General features: G+C 41.3%; 3 protein-coding genes across 4 annotated transcripts; all 3 read left to right on the plus strand.

Moving 5' to 3' along the window:
- Positions 1–925: 925 nt before the first annotated feature.
- znf628 (zinc finger protein 628) lies at positions 926–12,112 on the plus strand. The gene is made up of 9 exons (XM_044115843.1): positions 926–1,081; positions 1,301–1,992; positions 3,000–3,072; positions 3,156–4,094; positions 5,148–5,318; positions 5,432–5,765; positions 6,226–6,380; positions 7,420–7,662; positions 9,926–12,112. The coding sequence occupies exons 2-9, from the start codon at positions 1,601–1,603 to the stop codon at positions 11,789–11,791; spliced, it is 4,173 nt and encodes a 1,390-aa protein (XP_043971778.1). The 5' UTR covers positions 926–1,081; positions 1,301–1,600; the 3' UTR covers positions 11,792–12,112.
- Positions 12,113–13,738: 1,626 nt separating this feature from the next.
- Positions 13,739–17,491, plus strand: nat14 (N-acetyltransferase 14 (GCN5-related, putative)). 2 transcript variants are annotated; one of them, XM_044115844.1, is made up of 4 exons: positions 13,739–13,967; positions 14,336–14,513; positions 14,593–14,898; positions 16,148–17,491. In XM_044115844.1, the coding sequence occupies exons 2-4, from the start codon at positions 14,433–14,435 to the stop codon at positions 16,586–16,588; spliced, it is 828 nt and encodes a 275-aa protein (XP_043971779.1). In that variant the 5' UTR covers positions 13,739–13,967; positions 14,336–14,432; the 3' UTR covers positions 16,589–17,491. The 2 variants fall into 2 exon arrangements, with proteins under 2 accessions (XP_043971779.1, XP_043971780.1); XM_044115845.1 differs by having other exon boundaries at positions 13,748–13,967; positions 16,151–17,491.
- Positions 17,492–22,198: 4,707 nt separating this feature from the next.
- aicda (activation-induced cytidine deaminase) lies at positions 22,199–26,033 on the plus strand. The gene is made up of 5 exons (XM_044117066.1): positions 22,199–22,212; positions 23,776–23,941; positions 25,038–25,320; positions 25,438–25,553; positions 25,641–26,033. Exons 1-5 carry the CDS (start codon positions 22,199–22,201, stop codon positions 25,689–25,691), a joined length of 630 nt encoding a protein of 209 aa, XP_043973001.1. The 3' UTR covers positions 25,692–26,033.
- The last annotated feature ends 74 nt before the right edge of the window (positions 26,034–26,107 follow it).

The raw sequence follows: 26,107 nt of genomic DNA on the forward strand, positions 1-26,107 counted from the left end.
ACAGTGGCTTTGACTACATCTTTGGTTTGCATGGCCTGCTTTGACACAACAAAACATGACACAACTTATAACAAAAAAAAAATATTTCTAAAATTAGATTTATATGCAATGTAAAATGGACAATAGGTTTCAAATCTGGACTCTAGCTTGACCACTCGATATTCACAGAGTCGTTCTGCAGCCACTCCTCTGAGATCCTAACCACTCCTTTGGGTTGTTGACCTGCTGAAAATTAAGCCGTCACCTCAGTCTGAGGTCAAAAGCGGTTTTTCTACTTTGAATATAAGAAAACATTCATTTAAAACAATTTGGAATAAGGTTGTAAAATAACAAAATGTGGAAAATGTGAAGATGTTGCATGTGTGTGTGTGTGTGTGGGTGTGTACACGCATGCACACACACACACACACACACACACACACACTTGCTTAGAGTTGCTTTTGTATCACAATTAATGAAACACTAACTAGCATTTTGATGTGTAAATGACGCACTTTGAAAGATGTAATGTTTCAGTTGTTGATTTTTGTGTTTTTATGAAGTAAAGCACTTGTTGTTGAAATGTGCCATACAAATAAAATTGGATTTTTGATTTGATATATATGAAGAAATGCAGTGTTTAGCATTTGAGTTGAACCGAAGCTAACCACATTTGAATAAGGCCGATTGACATTAAATGAATTTGCGCCTAACTACATTACCCAGAAGTCTCCGCGGCGAAGGTAAGTAAACATATGTGTTGTGGACAAGCAAAACTTTCTGAATATTTTTTGACACATAATACGCAAAACATATAAGTATTTTAAATTAGTTTTTCGCAAAATTTTGGGTGGTCTGAATAATTTTGGTGATGCCAAACATTGACAATATTTTATGTTTGAGCTCCTGTCCAATGGTAATCGTTCATCTTTTCAGCAAGGGAGCCAATCACTGTGGGCCTTGTTGGAAGGCGGCGTCGGGTGGAGGATTGCTGTTAGTTTGCGCTGTGTTTATTGTTAAGGTTGTGTGGATTAACACTGCAGTTCCCAGTTTATAGCCATAACATCTACATTTTAGCTGCAAGATGAGTTAAAGCGGCGCGGTAAGTGCCGATTTAGTCCGTGCTGCTGTCCTTAGAAAGCAGTTTTACGTGGATATTTTTTTTCTTTACGTAGAGCCTGATTAGCTTAAAAAGCAGGCCACTCACTGCTGTTGTGATACTGGTAAAATGATTTCTGTATGTATGTGTTGACCAGCAGCTCTGGCAGGTTTTTCTTTGTTTCCTTTTATAACCAAATAGTGTCGTTTTGTTCATCTTCAGCTGGCGTGAGAGGAGCCGGAACAGCAGGGACGGACACGGAGCTGACGGCCGGAGGAGGGAGGGACATCTCCGGCCACAGAAGGGAGGAGTGGCTGGGAGCTGAACAATTTAAACCCGGAGTTACTGAGTGACATCACAGAGCACCTGTACCAGGGAAACCGGTTTCCATGACAACGATAGCTTCCTGTTGTTAAAACAGGACTTAAAAAATGACAATGAAGCCATGATCCTGCACCCAAGTTGATTCCCACCTACTTCCAAGTTTCACCATCATCAATATATCACCAGTTTGATCTGCTAATGGCCAACTCTGTTGCCTTAGTTGTCCAAGCAGAACTCCTACCACCCCAATCCGCACCCTCCCTCTCCGCCTTCCCATCCCTGCTGGGATCAGGAGAGGATGGGGCAGAAGGCAGGGAGGGAGGGCAGCTAGTGGATGGAGACAAGGGGGCCGTGGACGGTGGAGAGGAGGTGGTCCTGGACGTTGTCACGTCGTCCGTATCGGAGTCAGCTTCAGCTCAGCAGGCTGAGCAGTCGGAGCATCCTTTTCAGTGTCTGGACTGCGGGAAGAGCTTCAGGTGGTCATCCAGGCTGACCCACCATCAGCGCAGTCATAACAACGAGAGACCCTACCGCTGCAACCTCTGCCCCAAGGCCTTCAAGGGTTCCTCTGCTCTGCTCTACCACCAGCGGTACACGTGTTAAAACTTATCTATAAAGCCACTAAAAGACTGTTGCAGTGATTTAAAGCACATTGTTCATGCACGTCTTGTTGACTTCCACATTTCTCCACCTTTTGTAGTATGTTTGAAAAAGTATTTATACGCCTTTAGCTGTTTCACAACTTATTACCACTGCAAACATCAGTGTAGTTTAATTGAGATTTTATGTGATGGATTAACAAAATGAAACATAAGCCTGAAAGGAATCTGGAAAGTGTGGAGTGCAATTGTGTTCAGCCCTCCTGCGTCAATACTTCATTGAACCACTCTCTTTTAGAACGTCTCTGCCTGCTTCGTACATCTAGAAGCTAAAAATTCTCCCTTTCTCTGTGATTTAATTTAATGTCTTGTCAGCTTTTATTAGTCAGAGAGCATCTGTGAACTAAAATGTTTGAAGTCGAACCACAGATTTTCAATTGACTTTAGGGCTGGACTTTAATTGGGCCATTCTAACAAAAAAATGCTTTCATGCAAGCCATTCGATTGCAGCTTGTGTATTTACTATTGTTTTCACTCTGATTAAACCTCTCAGTATCAAGTTTCTTGCAGCGCCTTACAGGTTTTCTTCCTGGATATTCCTGTATTTATTCTTCCCTGTCTTTGCTAAGGAAAAGTTTCCTCTCATCATGATACCACCACCACCATGTTTTACTTCTCACATATTGTGTTCAGGGTCAGTTTGCTGCAACTTGTAGCCATTTACATTTTGATCTGACTGGAACACTTTTCGTCCACATGTTGCTATGTGGTAGTAGTGGATTGCACTGGATTTCATTTAGTGATGGAGTAAAAGAAACTCAATACATATGCACGGTACACTTTTCAGATTACATTTTTTTTTTAAATTTACTGATCTACTATTCTTTGTTTTAGTAAATAATAATGAGAGTTTTTGGGGGGTTTTTGTCTCCCATGATTTTAATGGATGTTTATGATTATCTATACTGTTATCCTAAATAATTGCTCTTATTTCCCAGGTCTCACTCAGGAGAGAAACCTTATAAATGTGAAGACTGTGGCAAAGCCTTCAAACGCTCATCTCTTCTCCAGGTGACAAATTGTTTTGAATCAAGGATATTAAGGAGGGACAATCAGTGTAAACTTTCACAATGTCTGTCTGTCTGTCTACTCAGGTTCATCGCAGTATTCACACTGGAGTCCGGGCCTTCTTGTGCCCCTATTGCCCCCTAACTTTCAAATGGAGTTCTCACTACCAGTATCATCTGCGGCAGCACACAGGGGAATGCCCGTACCCGTGTGACTCTTGTTCCAAAGCGTTTAAAAACTCGAGCAGCCTGCGGCGGCACAAGAACGTCCATCTTGGCCTCAAGCCATACACATGCTCGGTGTGTAACAAGTCTTTCACTCAGTCCACAAACCTGCGGCAGCACATGAGGATACACACAGGCGAGAGGCCATATGTCTGCAGCGAGTGCGGTCGAAGCTTCACGCATTCGTCAAACCTGGCTTTGCACAAGAACTCTCACTCCAACCCCAATGCAGGAGTCAAGCAGGGGAAGCGGGGAGAGGACGGGCAGAAGGGGAATGAGGTAGTGGAGGTGGTGGTTGGGACAGAGGAAGTGACGTCAACCATGTTGACAGACATGGTGGGATTTGTGAGCCAGGAAGGAACCGACGGAGTTGGCGTGGGGATGGAAGAAGTGTTCCTGTCAACCACTTCCTCTGGTCAGAACACGAGCCTTCTACCCCAGCTGACCCTCGCTCCTTCCAGGGAGGACGTGTGCACATCCAGGGCCATTGGGACAGAGGTCCACCTGAGCACCGACACCGGGGCCAGCATGCTGCTGTACAGCTGCGGCAGCTGCAACCACACGTTTGGCACAAGGACAGAGCTGGAGCAGCACCAGGCCATCCACATGGCTAGTGGCGAACACGACGCCAGTGGCGAAGAGGGGCATGGAGCAGGGATGGAGGTTGGAGATGGACTGGTGGGAGCCGGACACCTGCTGGCTGACTTTGAAGAGGTGGTGGAGACCACCACTGTGGCCGAAAGCGGACATACAACCGAGGTTCTCCTTGGTTTAACAGAGGGTGTAGATGGCAGTAATGCTGTAAGTGAAAGAACTTCTTCCTTTCTACAAGGCACATTGAGATACTGAAGTAGACAACATTTTCATATACATGAATCCATTACATTACATCGGGATTTTATAGACTGAAACAGAGTAGTTCAGACAAAATGGCACATGGTTCTCGGTTTTATTTTACAAAAAACCTTATAAAAATATGCTTTATAGTTTTAGTTGGCTGTTGTTTTAGTTTTGACTCCACACAGATCCCTTTGCACAAAGGTCGAAAAGGAGTTATGGTCCAATGACACAGAAATAAGAAAACTTTCTAGATCCGTCATTTTGATTGACAGGATCCAAAAATCTTTTTTTATCCAGAAATTTTGAAATTGTAATGATATATTCAGTTGCTTTTAATTTTGATTTGGTTTAGTTAATGTTGAACAAATACCAAGCAGATAAATGCATTAAACCTTTTCTCTACCGTTACAAAAACCACTGGCTGTGCTTCACATTAACAACAAAGTGAAACGATTGCACTTAAATTATGAAAACAGACATGAAATGTGTGCCACTTGTGCATAATCAAATGTTTTAGTGTTTTGATCTGCAGACTGAATCCAATCTCTGTTGCCAAAGTGTAAACTGGAATTATACTTTGGCGTTATGAACATAACTCTTCAATGTGCTGTTAGCTCCCATATCCATGTAGTTCAGAGAGGATACCCAGATGTAAAGATTTATTATTTATTGATGTTGTCACTTTCACAATGTACAGGGTGCATAAATTTGAAAATGTTTGCACCAAGTGGTCACGGTTGTGAGTCGTAAACCGTCAAAATGAAAGATGCCCTTCAGATTTACCTGTCACTATTTAAAAAAACAAAACAACTAGTGATCAGATGAGAATTTTTTTTCTTCGCAGAATACAGACGCATGCCACACTTTTGAGATTTTTATTTGTAATCAGTTTTAAAAACTATACACTAAACTGCTATTACGTAAGGTCCATAAAACTTCAGTTGTTGAGTTTGGGTTGAGGACGTGTGTTTTGATATGTGTTGCTTTGTGCAATTTCCTTTGGTCTATCCTCAGAATGTGGGCGCCACCCAGGCCCAGTTTGACCTGCTGCAGAGCTTCACCGAGGTGACTCAGAGCGCCGAGGCCGTGCAGCCGGAGGCCAGAACCACATGGGCAGGGCTGTCATGTGGCTACTGCACTAAGACCTTCAAGACCAGCGCAGGCCTCAATAGACATGTGTCCCTGGTGAGAATGACGGTTGTCGCCGTTGCTGTGAAGCAGTTGGTCGGAGCCCAACACCAACATTTATCTGTCTTGAAATAAACTTTATCTGCTGTGTTTCACTCTCGTTCCCCCAGATGCACTCTCTTTCATCGCAGTCGCGCTCCCAGTTCAGCTGCTCCGCCTGTGACCGCTCCTTCCCTCTGCTCTCGTCGCTCCTCACCCACCAGCACTCCCACACCCCGGAGCAGCGCCTGCTGGCCGAGGCGGAGGCCGAGATAGTGTGTCCTCCGTCCCTTTCCCTGTCTCTGCCCCTTCCCTCCTCCCCCAGCCAGGCTGACAAGCAGCAGGAGGGCCAGAGGGAGATCCATGTTGACATCATCGCCGTCGGCGAGGAGCAAGAGGAGCACCCACCCAAACCAGCTAAAGCTCCAAAAAAGGCCGGATCTGGCAAGAACACTCCTGCTGGAGGTAAACACATTCCCTAACATGTACAAGTGTTGTACAAGGACACTTTCTACAACAGAACAGAAAAATGGAGCAGTTTTAAAAACATAACCACTTTAAACATCAGTATACCTGGAACCACGATCTGGCCCATCTCTAGTCTCTGATCTTGGAGAATAAGAGCAAACTGTACTGAAATAAAGACTTTATGTGATCTGTCCACAATCTAGATGGGATTTGATAGTTTCTCAGAGCTCTCATTTTCTAGATTGGATCTTGAGATCACTTCTGAATTGGTGGCTGTAATACATTACCTTCACCTGCAATAAGTTAAGTGTTTCGACAGAAGCTGTTATCTGTGTCGATATTGAGAGTAACCAACCCTGCAGTAAAATTACCTTAGCCTCCTCACTCTTTCAAACTGCTTGTAATCCATTCTTTGAACTCAGTGACCCTGAACGTTTCTGTTTTTACTTTTGTAAAGAGCGGCCGTACCGCTGTTTGGAGTGTGGAAAAGCCTTTAAGGGTTCCTCGGGACTGAAGTACCATATGCGGGATCACACTGGCGAAAGGCCGTATCGCTGCACTGAGTGTGGAAAAAGTTTCAAGAGGTCGTCTCTGCTCTCGATCCATCAACGAGTAAGGCTTCCTCTAATCCAGGGGTCTGCAACCTGCGGCTCCTCTCTTCAAAACTCTGGCCAAAAATAATAAAGCATATAAAGATATATTTAAATATACTGACAAAAAAGACTATTTCTGGTATTTTCTGCATTTTCCATTTTGAATTTGGCTAGGATTTCTACAGAAGAATGATTTAAGCATTTATTTTTTATTTAATTTCTCTTGTTTGTCATTAGGATATAAACTACTTTTCCTTTCTTAATATTGCAAAGAGTTGGAGCATTTCATTCAAGATAAACAGTTTTTCTTGTTCTATGTGGAATAAACTATTTTTACTGTGGGGCGTAGTCCTAACAGTCCTAGTTTTTCCACTATGCAGCATCATAACTCAGAAACTGTAATAATTTTGTCAGTGCCAGGCTTTTCATGCATCGTTGGTTTTGCTTTCCTTTTAACAAGTGCCTATGTTGAGAATTTCTCTAAAACTTTTTTTTTAAAGAGGACCAATTTAAATTTGCTTAAAAAAAAACTTCTGTATGAGTTAATAATAATTTGGTGCAACACCAGACATAAAGGGACCAAATCCCTTTTCTATGAATCCATTTGTGTTCCAGCAAAAAGCAAAATCGCCTTTATTGTCCAATCAGTTTTATTTATCAGCCTTTATTGTATTAATTCAAAGATCCCTTTATCCCAGCATTCACACAGTCTGGTGTGGGCTTTGATAGTTCTGCCAGAAAAAAGGTTCATAGAATATAACTGAACTTAGTCACATTTTTGTCCACTAAAGCTAACTAACGAGATAAAACTTTAAATATCTGACAATTAAAAAGAAGAAAACTATCAAGTTTAAAAGGACAAAAACAAATCTCTCCAACCACTCGCCAATTGTCTACTGGTATGACTGACAGAAGAATATCAAAATGTCTGAAAAATCAAATGGTTTGTTTCCGATCGGATACATGTCTAAACTAGACCATATCTGACACTGAATCTAATTTTTAATAGCACAGAAGTTCAAATGTCAAAAACCTATTCTCTGTTTATTCTTTCCCAGGTTCACACGGGAGTTCGGGCGTTCCAGTGCCCCCACTGCCCTCTCACCTTCAAATGGAGCTCCCACTACCAGTACCACCTGCGGCAGCACACCGGGGAGAGACCGTACGTCTGCAAAGAGTGCGGCAAGTCGTTCAAGAACACCAGCTGCCTGCGAAGGCACAGTCAGATGCACTCTGGGCTTCGACCTCATACCTGCTCCATCTGCTCCAAGTCTTTCTCCCAGACGTCTAATCTCAAACAGGTCAGTTCAGCCAGGCCATGCAAAGGCATTGAGCCTTTTCCCATATTGCCATGTTGCGACCCCAAACTTCAATGTAATTTTGGAATTTTTATGTAACAGACCAACACAAGGGAGCAGGTACAAAGTGCTACTGACAGTTATTAGGTCAGTGAGCATCTTAAGTGTTTGTGCTTCGTTTTCAACTCCACACTCTACAAACTTGGGTGCTGATTGAATTTTAGTGAATTATACCCAAAAAAATTACCATATTTAGGTTTTCATTTAACCGCTTAAGCCTTTTTTATGCGATATAAGAAATGCATCAAAGACGGGGTTAATTGGACATCAAAAGGCGCTCAATAAGAGACTTTTTCTTTTTTACAGAATTTGAATCAGCTGAAGCTAAAACTACTCTACTTGTGTTCTGGGTAAGATATATTTGAAGACAGTTTTTTAACTGTTTCTATTCCTCAGACAACATAAGGTAAAAAGAGATTTAACTGGCACTGAAAAGGCAAAAATAATAATAAAACAAAATCTCTCAGAGGGTGGCTCCATGCTTTAAATCAGACGTTGAGGGCCGGCATCCTGCGTGTTTTAGTAACGACCTTTTCAGCATGTCAATGTTCTTCTTAGACCATCTAACGAGCCATCATTGGATCCAGGTGCGTTAGGCACAAATTGAAAGCTATGGATTTGAGAAAAATAAAACGCGATGCCACCGGGAACTCATTTTGGCGCTCATGGCCTAGATAAGGCAGGCTGTAACCCAGCCACAACTGATTTAGATTAGTTTAAATACCTGAAGACAGATTTCCCACAGTTTTCACTTACTGACTCTCTGAAAACCAGTCAGATCTGGATGAATCAGTAATTGGCACAGAGCTCCACTTTGACTCAGACACCAGTAAGATAGAGGCTGCATGCTGGTGTGGGCTGGTATTTTCAAACATGAACTCAGTGGACTAAATAAATAAAAAGTAGTAATGGTAAATCAGCTCCCAGAGGAGACACATATTGGCCATGTTTTAAATGTCACTTTGTCAATTTTGAGTTGTTTCATTAATGTTTATTGGCATATAAAAACAAACAAGTAAAATAATTTTTTTATTGTTTTTCATTTAGTTGCATAATTATTGTGGACAATTATTGACGAAACTTACTTTTTTAAATATTCAGATCTGAGTTGAACTCTAGGATTGACAGAGAGATCTGTGGTTGTTGAGTACTAAAATGAATCCTTAAAAATCATATTTGTGTAGTTGTGAAGTGGAAGAAAACAGATAAACTGGTTTCAAAATTATTTACTTTTGGAGTGGGTTTCTACCAGCTGTACTCATTTAGAAACTGACATCTTCACCCTTTCTACTCCGCAAAACGGCTCTAACTCGGTCAGATGTGACTGACACGATCTGTAAACATCAACTTTCAAGTCCATCCATTTTCAGATCAACCCTAGCCAGATCAGAGCATCCCCCACAGCATGGTGCTGGCAACACCTTGTGTTACTTTTGTAACACTAGCACTAAACATTACTGTTGTAGTGTTTAGTGCTAGTTTTTTTGCTTCAAATAGGAAGTTCCAGGTTGAAGTCCAGAAAGTTACATTTGGGACTCATCTAACAACATGAGACCAGTTGAATGAGGAATTTTTTGGGCTGCTATATATATTTTTTTAATTTATTTATTTTTCCCCACCAGGGGGTCTTTTTGTGGGCTCTAGTGTCCCTTATACCACAGTAGGCTGACAGGAAAGGGGGAAGGAGAGTGGGGAAGACATGCGGCAAATGTCGTCGCGTCCGGGAATCGAACCCGCGACGGCCGCGTCGAGGACTGAAGGCCTCCAAACGTGGGGCGCGCCACCCTCTACTCCACCGGAGCACACCCCGGGCTGCTATATTTTAAGTGCCATCCCTTCAGAATACTGAAGGATACTGAAGGGATGGCACCAGTTATTTATTAATTGGGCGACTCGTGAAGAAAATTGTTTGCACTAGATTTTATTTAAGGGTGTCAGAGTAAAAAGGCCTAACTACATTTTTTGCACGCTTTTCAAATTTTTATCTGTAGAAAACGTTGACATCTACATTTGTTCCACTTCAACATTATTCTCCTCCTTGTGTCGGTCTGATAAATAAAACCACAATAAATTAGGTTAAAGTCTGTGGTTGTAACGTGACAAAATGTGCAAGTTCTGAGAAGCTCTGTAGGTTCTCAGTTATTGAAGCCAAATGTCTTCACTGATCCTCATTTCTTTGATTTCCTTCTTATTCCCGTGGGAGCAGCATGAAAGAACGCACTCTGGCGAGAGACCGTTCCAGTGCACACACTGCAGTAAAAGCTTTACACACTCCTCCAATCTTCAGCTCCATCTTCGCACACACTCTACAAGCAAGGACTACAAATGCCCGTTCTGCACCAAAGGGTTTGTCATGCACTCCTATTTGCAGCGACACATCCGGACCCACGGGAACGGCGTTTCCCTCCCTGGCCCTGGCGGAGCCGGTAAAGACGGCGTGGCTGTGAAGGCTAGCGTGGGCGGAGTCACAACCACCACAACCCTACTCAATCCCATCACCCTGGAAACCATGGGAAACAACGGCAGCCTGATCGTGTCCCAGCCAGCGCTCAATATTCCCCCTAACACATCCCAGAACTACTTCATGATTCAGACGGCGAACGGCCTGCAGCTCATCCCCCTGTCACCACCTGCTCCTGCTCCTCCACCTCCTCCACCACCACCTCCTCCATCCCAGTCACAAAACTTTCTCCTCCTTCAGTGTCCCTCCACAAATGGCAGCCAGTCCAGGTTGATTCTCGTGCCCACGGCGAACAACCCCCCACCAGCTCCAGAGCCTCAGTCCCTTCCTATCCTTCAGACCATACAAGCATTCCAGCCCATCCTCAACCAATCGCAGACCCAGATAGCCCAGTTTCCAATCGTATCGCAGCAACAGCAGCACGCCAAGATCATCATTACCAACACTGCGCAAACCCCGGTTGCCACGGCGAACCACGGCCTCTCGGCCCTGCTAACCAAGCCCATTTTGGGGAAGAGCACACGGACGGCACGAGGCCGGCGCGGCCGCAAACCTAAAGCCGCTCTGCAGAAAACCGCTCCGACTGCAGGTGGCGCTGTCCCAGTGGCAAACTGTAACACAGTAAGCAACACTAAGATGGTCACTGTTAATAACACTAACACAGACTCAGCTCTGTCCTGCCAAAAACGTACAGCCTCCATAACCTCCACAGAGGCCACCGCAGAAATCACAGGATCACTTCCTGTGACACCAGAGGATACACCTCATTCGTCTTTGGAGCAAATTAGGAAAGAAGGAACCGTAGCAGAGAAACACTTTGTTTTGTGCTTCGAAAACGCGGAGCAGCAGAAACAGGGAGCGAACATTGAAGAAGGTGGCGACCCGTACGTGTTGCACTTTGAAGGGAATCGTTCGGGGAAGGCAGATCAGGAAGGAATCGATGGAGATAGCAAGTCCATTGTGTTACAGTTTGAGTCAGGCGGACAAGATGAAGGGGAGAAGGGAGGGAGCAAGGAGGGGGTGATGTCACTTCTGCAGGAATGGGGTGAGGGAAAGCAGGGTGGGAGTCAGACAGTTGGGGAGGAAAGCCAGGGGGAGTCGTACGTCCTTCATTTCCACACCGAAGCTCAGCAGAGTTCGCCCTCAAGTTCTACGTTTGGTCAAGGGCAAGACAGCAGCATTGAGCTGTCCTGTGCACCCACCCAAGCATTCGTCCCCATCAGCGGACAGGAGGTGGTGTTTGACCAGATGGAGCCGGCGGGCGAGCGGGGAGTGCAGATGATAGCGCTGATTGAAGGCGAGGGGGAAATGATTGGAGGAGACGCGGCGGGCTGCAACACGGAAGCCAACGCGATGGCGGAGGACGACGGAGGTGTGAAAAGAATCTTCCAGCTGGAACACGGAGACAAAATCGTTATAATCGAGGTCAGCACCAGCCAGCTGAGAGGTGAGGAGCAGCAGGAGGAGATCTCACCGAACAGCCATGTGAAACGTGAGGGCGCAACAGCGGAAAAGTCAGCAAAAGAACACGGCTCGGCAGAAACATCAGCCGAAGACTCGAGAAAAAACGGCACTATATCAAACTCTGAGGAGCTGAAGTTCTCCGAGTGAGAACCGGGTTTGTGTGGAGGGGAATGACTCGCTTTGTGAGATGTTTGGTAGCACTTTAGTCATTTGAGTTCTCCTGGAACTGAGAGCGAACAAGCAGTTAGAGGAGTGTTGTGTTGTAATGCCATGGTGCCACTTTCTAGAAATGTTATACATTCAAATAGGCTAAAACATGGACTTTATATTATTCTTAAACACATTAGTTACTGTCACAGGCAGTTTGATGAACTAAGTAAGATTTTTGTTAAGTGTTGTATACGGGACACTTTCTTTACAGTGTTGATAGCAAATAGTAAGTAATTAATAATAAATCTGTTAATATATTTTACTGTTTGGGTTATTGAGCAACAGAAGAAGGCCATTGTGTTGACTGTGAATGTCGAAATGAAATGTGGAGGAGAGGAATGAAAAATAGACGGTATCGCTAGAGTTTTGGGATTTTATATTACTACAACTCAGAAATTCTAAATTCCCACTGGCTTTTGAATGCAACATTGTTTTCCATTTGGTGTAAAACCTGAAAATAATTAAATTACTTTTTTATTTAGTTCTGACTGCAGTTACAGTACTATTAAATCAAGATCACAAGCTATATCCTCAATACAAATATCTTTAGTAATCCCTAATTCATTTTTTTTCTACTGACAGGAAGCTCTTTTTTTTTTCAAATAAATATTTTTCCATGAAATTTTAATGTAATTTACAATAAAAAAAAGTGAATAGTACAGCCAAAGATCATATTGTATCACCCCTATAATTTGAAACAGCTCAACAAACCAAACATATGAACATGTTGGGATGCTGCTGTCCTGGATGATCATGATAACGTGACGTTTTATATTGTTCGCTCAAGCAAAAAGGTAAGAGAATGCAATTTTGAAAAGCTTCTATTACTTCTTGTTGTATGTATTGTTCTCTGCTTATACAAATGTACACAAAACATTTTTTTTTATAAATGCAAACCTCTTAATGTGGACATGTGAACTATTAAAGAAGTAAAAAAAAAAGCAAGATCAAGTTGCAGAGATTTCCATGGTTACATTTTTCAAAATGTTCAATTAAACGTTGCCAGATTTGAAAAATATACATTTACTACATGGTGTTACTTATATTTATATCTGTTAATTTTGTTAAAAATTCAATTTTCAGAAAATTAGAATCTAAATAAAACCTACATATATATATGTTATATATGTAGTGAGCGGCAGCATCATGCTGTGGTGGAGGATGATGAAGAGTGTTCAAAGTGTCACAACTATATATATATATCTCACCCTGCTAGAAAGTATGACACTCTTCCTCCAGATTTTCATACGTGATTTAAAAAAATTACTTTCATCTAAAATTACTCAACAGCAGTTGATTTGGGAGTGGGGTTTAAGGAATGACACAAGCAATGTGACTGCTCTGGCCCCAGAACCTGGATATGTTTGTCAGTGGTGACATGAAGCCGCAGTCTGAACCGTAATTGGACTTGTGAGAATTTGTCAGTGACTGTCAAGTCAGCAGGCTTCCCATTATTGTGTGGTACATAATATTTATGTTTGAGAAACCTTTTTAATGAGCAGTAAGTCATACAACATAAAATTAATCGATTTACTTCTCGGTATTTTTACAGGAAATATTTTTAAACTAAAAAATTCATCTTTCATGTAAGTGAGGAAAACGTGTGGCAATCTTCTTTCAGCCGGCTGACAGGGAGTGTGCGGCAACAAGTAGAGGGCAACAAATAGCCAGCCATAAATCTGCATAACTAGGATTTTATTATTACACTTCGTTAGTATATTAAAATCTGCAGTGTTGGCAAAGTTTTAGTTCAATATGATCATAAAAATGCAAGTAATTTTTTAAAAAAAACCTATATTGGGCTTGTAATACGCATTTTCAGTCATCTTCATTAAATATTTAAGTATAACAGGTAACGTTGTCTACGCAGTTGGGTATTCCGGTAGCGTCTGCGCACTGCGGGTCCTACGTACGCAAATGGCGTAAATGGACCCAGACACAACTCGAAAATGGACCGTAAAACAGAAATAGGTTGGATTCAGAAATGCGCTCTTTTCGTACGCAAAGACATTGTTGTCATTCAATAAGATTCGCACTGACTGTTTACAAACAGAAGCTCATAAGTTGTTTATTTACGGCATCTGAGTTGGATTTGAGCCGCAACGTGCAGAAGGTAAGCGGAGCTGCTGCGGGGTTACGGAATGACCATATATGGGGTTGAACAAGCTCATTTAGCTCTGATGGTAGCTGTGGAAAGCTAAAGCGAAGGGAAGCAAAATACACAATGATGGTACGACATAAGTAAATCCATCATAATCCTCTGCTGGCTCATTTATTTGAGGCTATCTTGGTTGCAATGCTATAACTGTCCATGTCGCACAAAAACCCAGAAATAAAGGAAATCATTTAAAATAAAAATTATATATATATATTTGTATTAACCAGCCTATCAGTCATAGGCTAAACTGGGATTGAATGTATGGCCTAGCATAAATTCAGTCTGCTTTTTAATTATGCATTGCTCACTAAAATGTGTTGCAGGCTCTCTGTTTACATGTTGTGGATGCTGGGCTTCACAACACACCACAGGTAGAGTCAGTGGTGCCAAAGGCCTCCTGCCAAAGCACAAACACTGAACATGGTGAGGCTGGAGTTGGACCAGGTGGTAATGAGGAGGATGAAGGAGGACGACATTGAAGTAGTGAAAGCCCTTGTTAAGGTTAGTTGAGTTCCTTTCGTTTAAAAGCTATCTATATATTTTTCGTATGCTTTTTCAGTTTGAATCTTTTTCCTACCAGGAAGGCTGCGAGGGCACTGAGAACCGTCTCATCTTACACATCCTCACACGTCCTCTCTGCCTTTTCATCCTGGCTGTTTTCTCCTCGATCCTGCGCTGCCTTGTTCACTCTTTCATCCTGGCCCTCGCTATCCCTGTGTTCCTGCTGATTGTTTTTCTCAAGATCACTATGCCACGGTCAACGGGGGTCCTGGGCAGCCGTCGCCCCTACTGGGACTACGTTGGCAGTAGCTACAGAGGCCAACAGGATGAGACGCTACAGAATCCCTACTGCAGGATCAGTGGGAAAACACCAGGAACAAAAAAGGTGATTGTTTTCAAAAATAAGTTGTGTTTACTTAAATGTATACAATTTTTTTTATATAGATTTTGATTTGTGTTCAGACATAGAACATGATGCACAAGGCAGTCGAGAATGGTGCTGACAGTTTCCAAAGAGTAACAAATTGGCCACCCTAGAAAAAATATATTGCACAGTCTAAAAGCTCCAACTTCAGTTTACAAAATGAAGATTTATATTAGGATGATGGAGTGAGGCTCGGAGATCCTACCAACTAGCCCTCTAACAAGGCATTTAAAAGCGCCCTGTGGAACGCCAAGTATATTACTAAAAACTGGTGTGATAAATGGCTACTTATGACAAACGTTGTAATTTAAAACATTAAAATTATCACTGTATTACCCACACACGTCAGGAAAATAGCCTATGTTTTATTAGCCAGCCAAGCAAATAGTCATGCAAGTCTGACTTTAATACACACAGTTTGTTTTACTGATGGATGCTGCACCACAGTAATGCAGGTATCAACGGTTTATTCTGAGGACATCATCTGTCACTCTATACGTCCATTCAAACAACAAGTAAGTTGTCCCTAGAATGTCCCTTCAAGATCATGATGCACATTGACGACTGAATTAAAGATGAAGTGTCACTCTTGTATTTGGCTCATACACTGTGGAAAAATAAATCTTTTGTGCTGACATAGGATCTATTAAAACACAACACAGCTGCAAAAAAAAACACATTTACTGACCTGAAAATCCTTGTATATACACAAAAAAACAGCTACGGTTGCCTTGGTGGTCTGTCTGTTAACTCCCAGCTTCAACTGTCTGTTTCCCTTAATCCAAGATTCCATTTGTTTCACAATCTTGAGGCAAAAAGTATTTAAAGCAGAAAAACTGCTTTTGGGGGAGTGACACAAATCAATGAATCTTGAGCACATTTCCTGTGTACACTCTCTTTGTAGAAGAAGTGTTCACTACATGTTTTTGCTGTGTTTCACCGATAAGCGGCCACACATCCGTTCAACATGCCCCAGTTGAAAAGAAAACAGTCTCTTTTCCGTTTAAGGGCTTCAAGATGGTGGGGTAACGGATGCTATGTCATCATTATTATATAAAATAGCATCCACTTTGATACAACACAGAGACTTGATTTGTGCTTCATGCTTTTAGGTTTTTCACGGACTTCTCTCTCTAAAATACGGTGCTATCTGGTCATTAGCATTTGCATCTGAACATCGCACGCATGTAAAATCAAATTTTTTGTTCAGCAGCGGCGCAGAATTGGCTCCAAAGACAAAGACAAGGAAACATCAGCAGAGAAGATCACTGCAGAGAGAGAGCAAGCAGCAGGTCAGGTGTGGGTGGCAGACTGCGAAGGGGATATCGTGGGCTGCGTCTTCCGTGAGAGCGAGACACGTCCGAGTGTGAGGAGGATCTGCAGGCTTGTGACGGGCAGCTGGTACCGCAGGGAGGGTCTGGGTCGTCTTCTGGTCCAGAGTCTGGAGCTGAAGGAGAGGGAGAGCGGCGCACGTAGGGTGTACGCACACATCCCCTACCCGTCCAAAGTAGGCGAAGCCTTCTTCAGGAAAGTGGGCTATCGGCAGCTGGGTGAGGCTGATGAAGAAGATGACCATGAGATGAAGAACGAGACCCCAGAGAGAGGTTTTATGGGGTACCCTCTCACTAAGGTCTTCTACAAAGACTTGTGATTGACAATCGAGTCAAAGCAATTAGAATAACGGCACAGGTTTACTTGTTAACCCTTGAATTATGCGATTTTAATGAAAGTATTTATTTATCATGTGCGTTGGCGCTATGTAATTTTAAATGACATCTCCATTTTGATAAAGCAATCAGTATCTCTTTGTTTATTCATGCAAAAAAAAAAAAACATTGCAAAGTCTGAGATGTGCTGTACTTTACACTCGTTTGATCAAGTAAATCATTTCTGTCAAGTCTGTTTCTTCATCTTGCATCCACGCGTCATTTTTTGTCAAGCACTGCCACAACGCAATGCATTTGAACGACTGAAGGCGTTCGCTCTGGTGTGAAACGATAGAGATGTGTAGGTGTTTTTACAGTCACTGTAGCGGAAGTGTGTGTGGTTTATGTGAATGTGCAGAATTTATCTGCTTCTATCTCAGCGCTCGTCTGTTGCTGCTCACCTTCACACAGAGATTGTGACTCTGCAGAAACAACCGATGCTCCCTTTTGTTTCTTTAATCCTTGCAGTTTTGTCAGATTTTAGATATTGGTCAACAGGTTTTATATTAATTCTTAAATGTTTGTGGCATTCAAAGGCTTCGTCATTTTTTTTCATGGTAAAGTAAGCTCAAGCTCGTTTTTTTTTTGTTTTTTGTTTTTGTTTTTTTACCGTATCAGTGAAATGTTGCAACACTTGTAACCAGAGGCAATAACTGTATGATGCCTTTTGAAAGTATTCACATCCCTTGAACTTTTACATATTTTATCACATCAAATCATACATTTCTATGTGGTATATAAGGATTTTTCATGTGACAGACAAAAATCAAGATGCCACACAACTGAGAAGGAGGAGAAAAATGATGCATGTCTTTTAAGAACTTTTGCAATAAAAAATCTAAAATCAAGTGTACTATGCCTTTATTTTAGTCATGCCCTCCACAAATCTGGTCAGAAAAGTAGCCAGAAGAAGGCAACAAAAAAAAAAAGGTTTTCAGGTCATACAAGCCTGAAATGGAACTTTCTGACCTAGATGCAGACACCGTTTGTTCTGAAAAACTACCACTGCAGATGAACTGGAAGTCTGGAGGCAGCATCCTTCTGTGGAAATGTTTTCCTTTATCTGGGAGGGGGAAAGTGGAAACCTGCAGGAGGGTGCAAAAGACATGAGATGGAGGCACAGCTTCACCTTCCAGCCACAAGACCTAAACAAACAGTCAAATCAATGATGGGACGGGTTATGTACAAGTTTATTTATTTTAAATATCCCTGTATAAAATGGCCAAGTCAAAGTTGTCACTTAAATCCAAACAGGAATCTTTGAAAGGGCTTAAAAAATTGCTGTCTACAGACGTTCTCCGTCCATTCTAACCAAGCTTGAACTGTTTTGCAGAGAAGAACAGACCAAAATTTCAGCCCTGCCACTTCACAATCATTCACTGGTTGATGATGGCCTATAATATAGGCCAACATAAACAGAATTGATGATGATTCTGAATTTGACAAAATTCTTTATAGTCTGTCACATAAAGAAATGGGAAAAATGTTCAAGAGGCAGGAATACTTTTGTAAGGCAGATCGTGCATGATTTTAAGGATAAATGTTGCAATGTTGTAAAGATTAATACCAAATATTGCAGGTTATAACCTGGTTTCCTGTTTGATTGTTTATAATTTACAGATTAAAGTGCAATGCAATAATCATGAACACATAAGGTCTCTGAGTTAGGCGAGAGTGTGGTTTGCAGGTGACTGTCAGTTTATGTGAGAGTGAAAATGCACACAACCCTCCCCCCTGCCTGAGGCTAACCTTAATATGGTTAGCAGCCCTCATGTTTTCCTCAATGCGAATCTAGCCTCCTCCTAACCACAGACATTGTCAATGCAGCGTCAGTGCGGCACCAGTAAACACCACAGGATGTCTGTACAATGCACACGTGTGTGAGAAGGAGGTATTTGACACCTGGTGTGGAGACAAAAATAGGCTCCAAGTGAAATGCAAACTCATGCATGCTTCAAAATGCTTTTAAAGGTGCAAATGAGAAAGATTAGGAAATAATGAATACAGTGTTGAATCCGTAAAGTTGTGCTTCCTTGACGGGGTTTGCATAAAAAAAAAAAAAAAAAAAAAAAAAAATTTAAATGGCTCAACTCAATTGGCATAAAAAGCCACTTTCTATTGTAGCTATGATCTCAAAATTAGTCAAACCTTTAACGAGTCACGACTAACATCTTTAGTGTTTACTACACCGACCTTTAGCTGTTATGACCTACTGTACACCTGATTCATGGAAGGCAGCAGCTTCTGGCTGCATTCCTGAGGGATTTTACTTCGCTCTGCATTGGCAAACTAGACGTTCGTTAACATTCTTGGGTTTGCGTGCTGAAATTAAAGGTTTCAAATCCCTTCAGAGATTCTTAATGAACTATGAGTCTATTGTAATCATAAATGCTCTACTATCTGCTAGAACATTTTCTAAAACAAAAGCTGGATGGAAACAAAGCGGCCCCACCCAGGGCATCACTGAGCCACTACCATGTGTCACTGTAGGTATGATGTTCTTTTCCATGCTTCATTCTTCCTCCTACAGACATGCCATTGATCTGAGAAGAGAAAGTTCAGTTTTTTCGCGCCATACAACAGAATCCTCAAACCTCACAGGCTTGTTTTAATAGTCTTGAACAAATTGTAGCTCAATTTTCTGGTTGCCTTTTTTTTGTTAACGGTGAGTTGCGGTGCAGTTCTTGAAGTTCAGGTTTGGCATATTTCATTTTGTGCTTTACTCTGCAAACCGAAGCTCACTGCTTGGTGCATGTCTTTTGTAATCAGTGGAGGCTTTTTGACCACCTGAATCCTAAGGAAACTGGCTGCAGCCCTTGAGAGCTTCTCATCTTCCAGGTTTAGGTGGTGTAACAACTCTTCCTTTAACTTTAAACTTTAGTGTGATGGAGACCAGGGGCTCCATCCCTATTAATTGATATTTATTTATAAAATAGATACTTTTGTTTCATTTCTGTATTTCAGTTGTGTGTTGTGTTAATTGGGGTTTATCTTCCAGGTGTGTCTCCTTAGAAGGGTGGAGCATACCATTTGAGCAAAGAAGGGTAATACTCTGAAGTTTTATTAAGTTTGATTTAATTTCTTGATTGACTTTAGGATTAGTTGTTTCTAAGTTGCATGCATGTAAATATTTATTTGTACCATTTATTTTGTGTTGAGTTTGTAAATAATTTATTGTTGTTTGTCACCCCTTCACCTGGTGTGGGTGGAAGTGGCCAAAAGCTAAAGCCAGCTGCTGTGCTTTGCAGTAGAGAAATTGGTGTCGGTGTATTGGTGAACTGCAGCACCAATAAAGCTTATTCCACCAAATCTTGTTGCGTTGCCTCACCTCCTTCAAACGTAGTGCCGCCCTCGGAGGGTGACATTTAGCAAAACTACTTTCAGCTATTCTTTTGAATCCTTTTATTACTTTGTGCAAGGCAACAATCCTTTTTCTGATCTCCCTAGACAATTTTCTTTCCATATTTCTGATATGGAATAAAACATTACGAACAACATTCCAGGTATTTTGAAGCGTAACATCTCTAGCAAATGTTACTAAAGATGGCCTGGATTAGTTGCGCCACAGCTGATTATTCAGGAGGTATGAGTAGTTTTCAGACAGCAGCATTGAAAGTAGTATTTACAGTTGAATAAAATCTTTACTAATTAAATGGTTTATATGTAATTTATACCTGAACAATTTAGAGTTTTTGACAACCAAATTTGTAGTTGAAGTTGAACAATTTTAGTTGCAGTTGTAACAAGTTCATCTGCTATGTATCTTCTTCTACAAACAAAAGTACTTTTAAAAAAATTATTTTCAACATTTTTTTTTCAGCATCAGGTCATTTCCTCATTACTGTCAAACTGCAGACACCTGTAAACTGGGCCTCTACCCGCCAGATATGTAGCTATTATTGTTGTCAGGAAACAGATGTGAGTTCACACACTGGAAAGAAAGTCTGTTTGTAACTGTGGTCACATGCGTCTGCACGGTATGGCAATGTGTGTGTGTGTGTGTGTGTGTGCGTGCGTGCTGGGTGTGGGCGGGTGGGTTTTGGAAAATATGACTTGACATTTCTTACGCTCGCTTTCTCCCCTTCTGACTTCAGGTTAAATGCACATGTCTAGCCATTGTAGAGCACCTCTGCAAAATAAAAAATAAAAAATAAAAAAGTGCACGAGAGGGGCTGGAAATAGTGCATGTGAGCGTTCACGTGTGACTGAGAGATGACCTTGGTCAACTGCGGTGGAGCCCAGAGAACTGGGTGGGAAGTGGTTACATACAGTCTGACATTAAATGAGCTCCTTGAAGTTGAAAAGAGACCAATGCACACAAGTTTAATGTGCGGAGACATTAAGAAACGTGCACTGTCAGAGTAATGCAATAAGATGTGAGGTCGCTCAGAGCATGCAGACGCACAAGCATGAATCACTCTAAATTTGGGGGCACCACACAATCGTTGGATAAATTGGATAAATTTGTTCCAGATGATGTATAACATATAGACAGTGTTAATGACATGGCCGCACAGATGAGCTCCAAAAACAGCCACCCTGGGAAACGGTGAATTCCCCCAACCGCAGAGTACACGACAGGGTGAGGGGAGTCATGGGAAAGCAGCATGGCTGCAGGCAGTGCCACTGAGCAAACGGACTGAGCTTAGGAGCTAAAACAGACGGAGCAAAGGAAACATGAGAGAAAAATAATACAAAGTCTGGCACCTGGTTGGTAAAGCATCTGAAGGTTCAAAGACAAACTGTGGCTGGTCAGCTGGATGGATGACCGGTCCAGCAGACACGCAGGGTGAGGAAGGCTGATTAAAGACTTGCTACTCAGTCTGACACAGTTTGGGAAAACCCAGATCTGTCTGGGAACGACTGAGGAAGTGGCGGTGGAGGGGTGCAAGCTAGGTGGAAAATTTTAATGGCAGGAGGGCTAAGTTACAGATCAAGGTGAGGAAGGTTTTTTTTATTCCTTATGTGATCTGGGAAAACCTTAGGGTGGAAGTCAGTGGTCAAGGCTTGGAAAGTTTTCAGGGAGCTGGCTCATTTTCTGACGTTTGTGAGAAACCAGAGTCTACAAAAAACGTCAAACACTCCTCCCATGTGTGGTCTTAGGGATTATTCAATAAAATCTGCAAAGTGCCGAAATGAAATTACATTTTTGCAGTCTAAGCTGCAGGTGCATCATGGAAAGTTAATTTATCTCAGTGGAAAAAAATTGAACTATGGGGTAACTGGGGTAAGTTGAATCAAAGGGTAAGTTGAGCCACCCCTTATAACTAGTGAACAGTAACTAACTATTTGTAACCGAATAGTTAGTAGTAAGGCACCATTTAATGAAGTTTGTGAAGGTAAGAGCCTCATGGGTAATGTGCTTAGACTTTTCTTTCTTAAAGAGCGTTTTTCATCCTTGACAGTGAATTTAATCCATCATAAGTTTCAAAAGAATTGTGTTTACCATAATAGACATTTTAATTTTGTTTTACTTATCAGTTGTGCAATGTGTGAGCTACATCTACATCATGAGATCATAAAGGATTTTAGTTGTGGGCATAAATAAATTCAAAATGGTAGCTTTTGGGTAAGTTGAGCCAGAGGCTAAATCAGCCTGTGTCTCTGCTCTGGTGTTGGTGAACGTCTTGGTCATCACAACAACGTTCCTCGTTTCTCTATGAAGAACCTAGACGACATGGTCTTTAAAACAAATACTGGTACCTTTGGCAGGATGAGCACGCAACAAATCCTGGGCTTTGCTTCAAAATTCCTTCAAAGCTGTATTTATCACTTTTCCTGTGCACCTTTTTCAATTAAACTTTTTCCTTCCTCTAAATTTTCCATCAACATTCAATAAACATGGAACAATGATTTTCCCTAGAAAAACAAATTGTCTTCTTCACGATTGCGTAGGCTAGATAGCATTTCTGCTCTAAAAATCTTTTTTCAATTGGTCGTAACTGTTTTCTGAGAAACGGACAATTCTGAAATCAACAAAAACATAAAACGCAACATAATGAAGACAACACACAAGTTTTGTGTTTTTAAATAAATTAACTTTTCAATGATTTTCTATATTATTGAGAAACATTTGCAAAAGTAAGTTTCTCAAATCACTTGATGAACTCATGTCAGTCAAACCAAAATGGAATTTTAAAAGAAAATAATTACAACTACAAATAACTTAAAGCTTCAATATTTAACAACAGAAAGCAGTTATTCAACCATCTGTTCTATATAACGCCCCCCTGCCCCAAGCTCACTTTTAAAAATGTCTTTGACCAACCAGGAGCTGCCTTTGCTTGATGCAGGATGTTTATGTTTGGAGGTATAGGTTCTCAGTTCCCTCCTTTTAACCCCTTCAGCACACACAAGCCCACGCCCACGCACACACGCGCATGTACACGCACACACACACGCACACACGCACGCAGGCACGCACACACACACAAACACACAATTGCACACACAAACATACACACACTTTCACTCTTTCTCATTTACCTCCATTTAATACCCAAGTCTGACAAGTGACAAGGCGAAGCACGGCTTTTGAGATGATTACAAAGCTAGACAGGTGAGCAAAATGGATGAATTCTGTTAATACTTTACACCTTCATCTCTGTTTTGTCATTTATTGTACGCAAACCGTTAAAGGGAAAAAATAAATCGGGAGGTTTTAATTCTTTTTTTAAAAATACATTTATTACACAACCACACTTTGATGTTAATTTATGGTTCTTCAATAGAGCAAAATCAAGGTTTCAGTATTAATAACTGCTGAACAACTGTCCTGGTTTCACTAAAAGTTGTGAAACTGAGAGTGAGAAAAGGTTTTGGTAGTGAATGTTAGCTGTTGTTCCGCTGCCCATCACACCTAATTTAGTTAACCACAGATTTTACATGACTTTCTTACTCTAACTCCTCAGATTAAAATTTAAACCAGCGGCTCCTCTCAATGATTCATTGAGCTCCAGACCTGATTTGGCGGTGGATTTTACTGCAATAGCATATCTGTAAATGACTAACGAGCTGTACACCATAACACGATGAGTCATTTATTGGATGCTTCGAAAAAGTATCTGTAACCTGTCTAGTATTAAGCTTGTCACACATCTCTTCAGCTTGAATCTTTCTCCATTTTTCACAGGGTACTATTACCCAGAAAAAAATTCATCTATCATTACAAGAACTTGCGCTGGGCAAGAGGTCGATGTGAGACATACCTCTGCTTTGTGGTGAAGAAGCGAGTGGGACCAGACTCCCTGTCCTTTGACTTTGGACATCTCCGCAACCGCAACAACTGCCATGTGGAGGTAAGTGATCAGATGATGTTGTTCAGGTGCAAGACAGAGTGAAGAATTATGAACTTGTGGTTGCACACATTTACCAGCATGTTAAATTATTTTTAACAAAATTACAAAAGAAATGATTAATAGCACCTCTACTCCTTTTACATTTCCATCAGGACATTGCTCAGTCTCTTCCTGTGACATTTCATATGTTTGGAGCAGAACAAGTCCTGAATTCTCTCAAATCCTCTCTTTTTTCTTTATAATTCAGGATATCCACAGGATTCAACTCCAGTGGCTGAACTGACCTCATTTGTACCTTATTTTTTTTGGTATACATTTTGGATAGTTATTCTGACCTTCCTGACCTTACATTTTTAGTTTTTCCTCAGAGTGCAGATTTTTATTTGAAATGTCCTGGTATTAAAAAGAGCTGAAGATGCCTTGCTCTAGGTTTGCATTCATATTTACTTCACCGCATGCTGTGTGTGACGTCACATCTTCCTCTGGTCATGAGTTTTATGGCATTTGAGTTACATTTATAATTTTAGTCTTACCTGATAAAAGCTCACAGTTCCAATTAAACTTCCAGTAAAGTGTAGAAAACTCCATATGTTCATTTTTGTAATGGTAGGACAGAATAGACTTTTTGACCTGAATGTAACTATGGGCAATTTTAGGTAAGAAGCTATTTTCTTGTAGCATGCCCTGAAGTGTGAACTGCAACTTACATCTACCTAATTTGAATGGTATGTTCTCTTGTCTGTCCCATTTTACCAAGTGGCCAAGAGAATTGGGCCTCTGTGTCACTTTACTTTTATACACCAGGACTACAAAAGATCCAACACAACAAAAGTTCCTAGAAACTATAATCAACTTAATGGAACTAAATTATGTGTTGTTTTTGAAGAGATTGTGTGAGGTTATTGTGCGACTGGGCAGTTTATGATAATTGTTCCAATGTAGGACTGGATCTCCATCAGAATAATAAAATTAAATGTACATGACAAAACAGAAAATATCTTGTGTGGATCACTCCCCAAGACGGAGTTAAAGTAACTGTAAATTTTGTTTGTTATTGCTCCTATCTTATCTTTATCTGATTCCTTTACGTTTGTAGCTGCTTTTCCTGCGCCACCTGGGAGCCTTGTGCCCTGGCCTGTGGGGTTATGGAGTCACTGGTGAGAGAAAAGTCAGCTACTCCATCACCTGGTTTTGCTCCTGGTCTCCCTGTGCAAACTGCTCCTTCCGACTGGCTCAGTTCCTCCACCAGACCCCCAACCTCCGCCTCAGGATCTTTGTATCCCGGCTTTATTTCTGCGACTTGGAGGACAGCCGTGAAAGAGAGGGACTGAGAATGCTGAAAAAAGCTGGCGTGCACATCACAGTCATGAGTTACAAAGGTCAGGGTTTGCATTTGTATGAGACCAATTTAACAAAACTGGGAATAAGATTTTTCTCTGGATTTTATGTCCTGTATTTTTGTTAAATTGATTATTTTTGTTGTAAATCTCCCTTAGATTACTTTTACTGCTGGCAGACCTTTGTGGCAAAAAGTCAAAGCAAGTTCAAGCCGTGGGATGGGCTGCACCAAAACTGTATCCGGCTAACAAGGAAACTCAACCGCATTCTTCAGGTTCAATTTTTAACACACAATGTCTGTGATTCCCAAATCCAAAGTTAAACTTTAAACTAATCATAATGTTCTTTTCTTCTCTCTTAGCCATGTGAGACAGAAGATTTAAGAGATGCCTTCAGGCTTCTTGGACTGTGAAATATTTTCCTGACTCCCTCTGGTGCTCCCATTGCGCATTATTATCCCATTACAAAAGAGAGAATTAGATGTTGTCTATCACTACAGAAAACTGCTAAACTGAGAAATGATGAAAGAAAAAACTGAGGAAAAAAATGTTTTAAAGCTGTAGCAAGGCCAATATTAGGGAGCTTCTGCTTGCTGTTTCTGTGGCAAAATGAAAATGTGAAAATAAAATAGACAAAAACATACAGTTCTGTGTTACTGCTGTGCATTTATATTGATCATAGTTTGTTCTTGTTAATTGCTGCTAATATTTTACACACTATTCTGGGTAGGATAATTCAACACACTGATAATAGTAATTACAATATGTTAAAGATACATTAAAATTAAGCTGAGATATTCTATATGAAGTTTCAAAGATGGGTTTGCAG

The sequence above is a fragment of the Gambusia affinis genome, linkage group LG05 (genome assembly GCF_019740435.1).
Source record: "Gambusia affinis linkage group LG05, SWU_Gaff_1.0, whole genome shotgun sequence".
Classification (NCBI taxonomy): Eukaryota; Metazoa; Chordata; class Actinopteri; order Cyprinodontiformes; family Poeciliidae; genus Gambusia; species Gambusia affinis.